The sequence below is a fragment of the Galeopterus variegatus genome, unplaced genomic scaffold (genome assembly GCF_000696425.1).
Source record: "Galeopterus variegatus unplaced genomic scaffold, G_variegatus-3.0.2 Scaffold2690, whole genome shotgun sequence".
NCBI lineage: Eukaryota > Metazoa > Chordata > Mammalia > Dermoptera > Cynocephalidae > Galeopterus > Galeopterus variegatus.
In genome coordinates, this window is record NW_007728801.1 from 110,831 (window position 1) to 120,223 (window position 9,393).

At 40.7% G+C, this 9,393-nt stretch overlaps 1 protein-coding gene across 1 annotated transcript in view; it reads left to right on the forward strand.

Annotated features, from left to right (window-relative positions):
- LAYN (layilin) overlaps positions 1–8,965 on the forward strand; it is a 20,498-nt gene extending 11,533 nt beyond the window's left edge. The window contains exons 4-7 of the mRNA XM_008582670.1: positions 2,702–2,734; positions 3,345–3,428; positions 6,078–6,177; positions 8,083–8,965. Coding sequence (XP_008580892.1) covers positions 2,702–2,734; positions 3,345–3,428; positions 6,078–6,177; positions 8,083–8,446 — 581 coding nt within the window. The 3' untranslated portion in view covers positions 8,447–8,965. The remainder of the gene's footprint in view (positions 1–2,701; positions 2,735–3,344; positions 3,429–6,077; positions 6,178–8,082) is intronic.
- The last annotated feature ends 428 nt before the right edge of the window (positions 8,966–9,393 follow it).

Sequence of the window (9,393 nt, forward strand, 5' to 3'; positions counted from 1 at the left end):
TACCTTTGCACCCAATGCAGTTCCCCAGCAGCTCTTAATTTGCTGTTTCCTGTGCTTAGAACGCCCATCCCCCTTTCCTCGTCTACTCATTCTCACCCTTCAGGTTCAAGTTAAACATCACCTTCTCTCATAGAAACTAGTTGCAACAGGTGATCCTGGATTGGATCTGAGACCATGATGATGATCGTGGTGACAATGATGATGATGATGATGATTTTTTATAAAGAACATTATTGGGAGAATTGGCAGGATTTGATAGATTAGATAATAGTATTATATCAATGTTAATTTCTTGGTTTTGATAGTCATACTGTGTTCATGTAAGAGAACACCCCTTCCCTTTTGAAATATAGATTGAAGTGTTTAGGAATAAAGGGGCACCATGTCTGCAACTTACTCTCAAGAAAAAAGTTATGTATGTATTTATGCATATATACACACATATATGTGTATAGATACACAGATGGATGGACGGATGGATAGATAGATAAAGAGAGACAGAATAATTAAGTAAACGAAATGTGGTAAAATGACAAGGTGAAGGATATATAAGAATTCTTTGTACTATTCTTGCAAATTTTCATAAATCAGAAATGATTTCAAAATAACTTAAAAAAATAACTTCCTTTGGAAACCCTTCCAGGGCCCTTCAGAACTAGGTTAGGTGTTCCTCCTATGAGGATCATAGCACCACACACACAGTACTTTAACTACCTATTTACAAGTTTGTCCCCTTCATTACATAGTTGGCATGAAGTCTGGAAACATACATGTTTAACCACTGATGGGCCATGGGAAGATCACACATGTGGTTCCAACAGGATTGTACATCCATTCCATGAGCCCAGAGTGGCGAGAGACTGGATGAATGACAGTATCTAAAACTAGTTTTGAGAACATGGCCATGTAGAGTAGGCAGCATGCTAGCCAGATCTGAGCACTTAATTACTTCTGGGGTATGCTAAAGGCACAGGCATATTCAGGGAAAATCAAAGACAAATCATCTGAGGGATTGCAGGTGCATGTGCAGGGATTTGTGGAAATGCTGCATTGATGTGCCATGTTTATTGTGATTTTGCACAATAGAGTGAACTAGAGAGAGACAATACTATGAATAGATCATGTAATGTCATTGAGTATAGTATGCATCTCAATGTAATATCACAAAATTAATATTAATTAATATTCTCCTCTATTTCCAGATTTTATGGCCATGCTGTAGAATACAAACTCCTTACAGGGCCAGAATTATTTCTCATTTGCTCTTGTATCTCCACTACCTCACACAGTTGTCTCCTTACTATTTTTGTCTGTCTCCTTGTTATTTTAATTTTTATTTGAATTTATTTGGTTGAAATCCCAGTTCAGCTACTTATTAGCTGTGAGATTTGGCAAATTCCTTAATCTCCCTTTATCTTGGTTTCCTCATATACAAATCCAGAGTAATAATAAGGCTACCTATGAGGCTGTTATCAGGATTAATTGAGTTTGTTTTATAAAATACTTAGGACAGTTTCATTCATATGGTAGGCACCATATAAGTACTTTGGGTTTTTTGTTTGTTTTGTTTTAATAAATAAATGGATTTGCATCACCTCTATATGCACACACTTGTGGGAAGATCATTAAAAAGTTTCTGTCCTTTCTGAATGAAACTTCAGAATAGGCTTGACATCCTGGCCTTAAGACTGTGATTTCTAAACTCTTGCCCGTAAGAGGAACCCTGTCCCTGGAACCCTGTCCCTAGGAACCCCAGAGCATCTGATTAGCATAAGAGACTTGCTGCCAATACAAGAGGTACACTCCCAATCAAAAGCAAAAACATTTGATGTAGATTGTCTGCAACCTGACTTTCCTGAGGCTCTTTGAAATATTTTTAAATAACTCAGAGTTCTAGACCCTCAGTCTGTGTCTTGAGGCTGGCCAGTGGTCTACTTAGCCCCTAAACTGCTTCCACTGCTTGGATATCAGTGTTTATTGCTTTGTAAAGCATCCCCAGTATGAGTTGATAAAACATCTTGGATCGCTTTAAAATAATCCAGGCTGGGAGTGTCATGGGAGAGGAATAAGGATTATTGTTCAAACTAGATTAGCTACACATTGGTAAGAGTTGAAGCTGTGTGTGGTACATAGGGGTTCCTTATACCAGTCTTTCTACTTTTGTGCATATTTGGAAATTCTCTTATATAAGAGTTTTAAAATACTTTTTAAAAAGTAAACTTTAGGGGCCGGCCCGGTGGCGCACTGGATAGTGCGCCGCTTGGGAAGTGCGGCGGCGCTCCCGCCCGAGGGTTCGGATCCCACATACAGACCAGTTCCTGCTCACTGGCTGAGCAAGGCGTGGGAGCGGCACCGAGGGTTGCGATCCCGTTGCCGGTCCCCGGTCCGGTACGGGGGCGACACTGAGGGTTGCGATCCGTTGCTGGACATGGAAAAAGACAAAAAAGACAAAAAAAAAAAGGAAACTTTAAAAAGAGCACCAAAGTGAAGCTGGGGAAAGACTAGTCTTTGTGCAGGAGCAATTCTTTGGATTTACTGACCTAGTTTCTGATATCTGGTAACAACAGCTAATCTGGTAACAATAAATAAAGTTTATTGGATGACTGAACAAGCAAATAAATGGATGCCATGCTCTAGCCAATTTAACTCAGATGGCATAAAAATTTAGTTATTATTTTTGTTTTTGTTTCTTTTGCTACAGAGAAACCAACAGCTCCTTCTACCCGGCCTGGAGGTAAGCTGGTCATTTGAGATTTGGTTAATTTGGGCTGTTTCTCAGCAACCCTTCATAAGTTTAGAACCATGTGTCCTTTAGACCAGATTATTCAACAGAAGGACCCTGGTGTTAACTCAGACCATCTGGACAGGTATACACCACACCCAGCCTTGATAACAAGTCCATCCATCTCACTCCCAAGTGTTGTCTATTTCTCTCAAAGTCAAAAAGCAACAGTTCCAAATTCAGTTTTGGATGTTACTTGTCGTTATCAACAATATGAAAGGAATAATTTAATCTAATGAGGCAAGAAATGAGTCAAATTGGTAATTTATGGTCTTAGAAGTGAGTCATTGGCCCTTCCCCTTGGCACCTCAGTACTTTATGTCCACGCTGGATGCTTGTGAGTTGTTTCGGTACCTGATCCTTGGCAACAAGGGTCTCACCAAAAAGATGAAGACAAACCTCTAGGGTAGATAATTCAGTCTTTTACTTTTCTGTTTATAAATGTCACTGGTCAAATCGCTACTGTTTTTTTGCATCCAACTTTGAATGTGGAAGGACGTCAGAGAATACCTGGACGATGTGGCCTTTCTCCAAGTTCTCAAGTCCATGTGTCTCTCTCCAGGTGAATGGACAGAGCCAGCAACACCCATGCTTCCAGAAGAAACACAGGAAGAAGAGGCCAAAGAAACATTTAAAGAAAATAAAGGTATGTACAGCACTCTCCTGGGAAAAATAGGTAAAGGGATTCCCTTGTTCACAGATTACCCATGGGTGCAGTCCCTATTTGTTCTCTCCCACAGCTACTTAAAAATGGATCTGTGGCTTTGCAAAAAAACTGTATTAAACGCTGAGTTTCATCAGTAAAATATGCAAATGGAGCTATCCTATGACAATTAGGGAGATCAGACTAGACAGGGGGTGAAAAATCTGCATGAAGACAGAGCCTTGGGAACCACCCAAAAGTCTTGGGGGGTTGGGGTAGGTACTGAGAGAAGGGATGTAGAGAAATAAGAGCAGAAGGACCCAATTTGTGATGTGTAATATGCGTGAATAACACTCATCTGCAAAACAGAGGAAATGGATGAAAACATTTTAAAAGTTAGATCATAAAAGGTAAAAGAAAATGGGGTGATAAACTGGAGTGCTAATGGACTTTCAACCGCACACCCTGAGATTCAACCGGGAAATCTGGATTTTTGGTACTGGGCAACTTTAAAAAACACTTAACTCCTCTGTTTTCAGTTTAATCATTTACATAATGGAAGTAATGCTGTTTTTCTTACCTGCCTCAGAGCATTATTGTGTCCATAAAATGAAATAGGATATTAGGGGCTAAGGGCTTCAGCCACACCCCCCTGACATCTGCAATCAGCCCAGTAACAACCAAACCACTGCTGGAAGCCCCCTGGTCTCCCCTGCAGGAATGAGGGGGGTGCCACAGGCCTCAACCATGCCCTCCCTCCTTCCTCCTTCTCCCACCCTATTTCCTTCCCCCTTCCCCTCTCCCCTTCCCCAACTGCTCCACTACATCATCTTAGAAGTAAAAAAAAAATATTAATAAATAAATAAACTTTTTAAAAAATGAAATAGGATATTGCGATACCACCATTCATTTCTGACACTAGCCACTATAGGTAGCAGGGATCCCACAGCTTAAGGGCACAATCCACAAGACTGCCCTAGTTTCTTTCAGACATCAGCTGCAAGTTTGGAGGTCCCCAGGCCAATTGGCTACAAATCAGGGGTGCCCATGACCCTCCTCAGGTTCAATAATTCACTAGAACAATTCACAGAACTTAGGAAAACACTATACTTATGGTTACATTTTATTATACAGGATACAAATCAGGAAAAGCCAAATGAAGAGATGCATAGAGCGAAGTCTTGGGAAGGTTTCAAATGGGGAAATTTCATGTCCTGCCTCTGTGGAATTGGGATGTATCATCATCCTCATGGCACAAGCATGTGTTTACCAACTGGGTAGCTCCACTGAGCTTTGGTGTCCAGAGCTTTTACTGGGGTTTCATGATGTAGGCATGATTGATTTGATCATTGGCCATGTGGTAGAACTCAGTCTCCAGAGGAGGTGAGGCTAGTATCACCTGGCTCAAAGCCCCAACCCTATAACCACCTGGTCTGTTTTTCTGGGGTGGCTAGCCCCCATCCTGAGACATCTCCTTATGATAAACTCTGATATGTTCTGAGGAGTCATGAATAACAAAGTCACTCCTGTTACTTGGGACATCCCAATGATTTAGAGCCTCCCTCCCAGGAACTAGGGACGAAGGTTAGTCAAACTCTTTACTATGCAACAGATATAATGTGTGAAAATGCTTTGAAAACAGTTCAGAGTCCTGTGCAAAGGTGGGAGGCATTTCTATTGCCCATCGTTATGGTGGTATTTAAGGTGGGTTTGGGGGTTGGTTTGTGGATGGTTGCCAGGTTTGCAGCCTCATAGAAAAAAAAAAGCAACAGCCTCTGGATGGTCAGGAATCTTGGATCAGTGGGAGTAGGAAGGGTATTAGTCTCCAATCCTTAATTCCTCCCAAATCCCCTTAAGGGGAACATCCCTGTTTCTAAGTCTTGAAGGACTAGAAAGTTCAGAAAATCATACCTCTGAGTGCCCTTCACAGTCACTTCTGGTGGAGCCAATAAATCCAGTTGGTCTTAGTCAGAAATGTTGGGAAGGTTTTACAGTCTAATTCATGTGCTTCGTGTGACCTTCTCTTTCCTGGTAGTGACACTGAGACTCCTGGCTTGCTTCTTTTCCCTCACTCTCCTCCCTTCCTCTTGAGGAACACCTATGGCTGTCCTGAGAGGCCAAAGCATCAATACTGCCCAAATAGCCCCTGCTTTGCTAAGAGAGAAGAAAGAGGGCCGGCCCCGTGGCGCACCCGGGAGAGTGCGGCGCTGGGAGCGCAGCGACGCTCCCGCCGTGGCCAGTGCGCTGCTGGCTGAGCCCGGTGTGGGCGACACCACACCAAGGGTTGCGATCCCCTTACCGGTCACAAAAAAGACAAAAAAAAAAAAAAGAGAGAGAGAGAGAGAAGAAAGACAAGGAAAGAGGGAATCTCTTTTCTCTGAAAAAAAATTTTTTTTCATTAGCAAAAGTGCCCTTCCAATATTTGCAAGAGACCCAAAAATTGAAACGTTTTCATTATTACTTAGAGTAGTAAGACAGGCAGAAGATGCCTGCTAAATGAAACTAGAAGACTCTGCTAACCGGGCAACAATGCCTCTGTTTCCTTCTAGGAATGTGCTCTTTGGAATACTCTGTTTTGATTATGCCTTTTTAAGCCTGGTTTGAAGCACAGAAAGGATCACTGATGCTGATAATGTGCTTTTTTCTTTTCAGAAGGTGCCTTGAATCTTGCCTACATCCTAATTCCCAGCATTCCCCTTCTTCTCCTGGTGGTCATCACAGTTGTATGTTGGGTTTGGATCTGCAGAAGGAGGCAAGTCAAACATTGTAAACCTTTGCGTCTTCCACACTCTTTGAGATGTGGACGTTGCCCTGGTTACTTCATTAAAAGCCAGGCAGCTACAAGGGAATCAACACTGCAGATTTGAGAGTCAATTCTCTGACAGACGCGGGGCATTCAGTACTCAGCATTTGTGCTTAGTTGTGATTAACAGAGTGATCGTACATTATTTTTTGTGTGGAAGATTTTAAATGATGTGAAGGGTAAATCTGTGTTATTAACCTACTGTGTATGCAAGAGTCACCCAGCAAAAGTGCTCCCGTGAGTGTATGGGCTCACTCTGGGAGTGTTTGTCGAGTGAGTGAAGGAATGAATCGTGAGCCACATGAAAAATGACCATTCCAAAGCATTCTGGTAAACATCTGAAACTAAACCACTCAATTCAAAATCAAAGAGCCAAATTCCCTTTAATTGACTTTAATTGAATACATAAGTGCAGATTATTACAAAATAGGTGCACTAGGTAGCCTAGACAACCTGTTTATGGTCAGGATCATGTGCCCACATTTTTTAGGTACCCAGAGCTCTTCTCAGTTACCTTTTTATTACCCATCATCGTGGTACAATGTATACATAGAAGAAGGCTAGTGTTCCCATTTTATAACAGGAAGGCTAAGGACTGATTCAAGAGTTGACTCCTTTTGATGACCTATTTGAGATAATTAGTAAGATTCCAATGTAGAACCTATTTCATTTAATAATAACTTCCTTATGGGATTATTGCAAGGATTAAAGCAATTAATACATGTAGAATAGACATGCATAAAGTAAGCACTCAAAATGTTAGCTATTATTATGATCATTTCTATTAGTGATTTCCTTTAAATCTAAAAATAGAACTCAGTTCAAAAAATTACAAATATGTTTTCCAACTGCTTACTCTGCAGCTGCTTTTTTATTTCCCTTCCTATGCTATCTGTTTAGCATGCACTTCCTTCCACTTACTACATTATGAATGTAGGCAATAAACCAAAATAGAATTACTCACCAAAATTTGGGAATTATGATTCTAAAGCTGGAGTCTGTCTATCCCAAGGGTTTTTAACTTTTTTTGTGCCACAGACCCCTGTAGCAGTCTGGCGTACCCTATGGACTCCTTCACAGAACAATATTTTTAAGTGCATAAAATAAAATATATTGGGTTACAAAGGAAGCAATTATAATGTTATATAATCTATCAAAATATTTTCAAAAGTGGGTATGTGATACAGTAATACATGTGCTTCTTTATTAATGCTTCTTTGTTTAGTGATGGGTATAATTATAATAAAATAAAATACATTGAAGCAATTATACTATTATATAGTCTAGCAAAATATTTTCAAAAATGAATATGTGATACAACAATACATGTGCTTCTTTATTAATGTTTATTTAGTGATGGGCATAATTATAATTTTGAAGTAGAGATGAGTATAAAATATTTCAAGGCATCTATAATAACTGCAATGTGATGTGAAAATACCTATGATTTCTGTTGATGAGTAAGTCAAAGATATTATAAATTCTACTCTGGTTTATTGCCTACATTCATAATAGGAGGACATGCTAAATTTCACTTAGAGATAAGTCTTTTTAAATGTGATTTTTTCCCCCATCCTGTTCTATCCCTGGACCTGCCAGGGACTCTGGGGACCCCAGGATAATAACCCTGTCCTACATTCCAGCAGCAGTGAATGACAGATATACAATCACTTTGAACATAACACTGCCCTGGTTTGTTTCCCCACACCCCAAAGCCTGGCCTGAAAGTTGTGCAGGTGAGAAGTGCAGCTTAATGAGAGCTCAGGATGACTTCCTCCTGCCTGATCAGGAAGCACAGGGATATTTTCAATCACCTGGTCTAAAAAACTCAGCCCTGGTTTTCTTTCCTCCTAGAAAACGGGACCAGCCAGACCCTAGCACAAAGGAGCAACACACCATCTGGCCCTCTCCTCACCAAGGGAACAGCCCGGACCTAGAGGTTTACAATGTCATAAGAAAACAAAGTGAAGCTGACTTAGCTGAGACCCGGCCAGACCTGAAGAATATCTCATTCCGGGTGTGTTCGGGAGAAGCCACCCCTGATGACATGTCTTGTGATTATGACAACATGGCTGTGAACCCATCAGAAAGTGGGTTTGTGACTCTGGCAAGCGTGGAGAGTGGATTTGTGACCAATGACATTTATGAGTTCTCCCCTGAACGAATAGGAAGGAGCAAAGAGTCTGGGTGGGTGGAAAATGAAATATATGGCTATTAGGATGCATGAAAAAACTTGAACTGATGAAAATGAGAAAGAAACAAAAAGCAAAATTCTCCTATTTTCTATATGGAAAATACTCAGAAGGTCTATGAAAATGCTCAAATCAGGTCCTGTGGGTGGGCATGGGATCCCCAGTAAACCCTGTTGGATCCCCAAGTTTTTGCTGTATCCTTTATCCCAGACTCCCACCCAGCTCGACCTTGTGAGAGAGCACCCTGCCCAAGGACTGGCACATAGTAAAGTCTCAATCAATGTCAGCTGACTGGTTATATTTGACTTTCAAGGGACAGTGCTTTAACTGGCAGGGATAAGGGTTGTGGCTGTGGAGCATGGAAAACCTACTTTTAGGCTTTGTTTTCCTTGCCTCCGTACAGCAGCACACGTAATCACAAAGGGACAGAAAATACAGAATTTTTTCAAAGTTCACATATGGTGGCACCAGCTGGCCTGCACAGCAGCAATTCTCAAATCTGTTTTTTTCAAAGAATAAAATCAAATAAAAAGCAGGAAGCAGAATGGTCGTCAGTCTGTCTCTACAGCTCTTCCTCTGCATGTGGCCTCAGGGGACCTTTTTTCCTTTCTCCTGACATCCAAACTTGAAAATACTTTAGAAACTAAAAATGAACATTGAATCTTAGCTTCTAGGCTTATGTGTGCTCCCAGCCCTGATAATACACGTTGTTCTGTTTGTGTGTTTTTTACTGCGGCATCGACATATTACTAATAAAAATAATAATTCTACCTTTTGTTTTAGGGACGTATTTCAAATATTTTTGGTCTCAAATCCAGAGAAAAGTTTCTCAGCCTACATCAGTCATATATACTTTGAAGCTCTAAAAGCTATTATTTAAATCACCAGCAACCTCCATCAGCTTAATAACTTTATTTGAATCTTTGCTTATACATCTTATTTTTTGAAAAGTTAAGCAATTTTGCCTCACTTA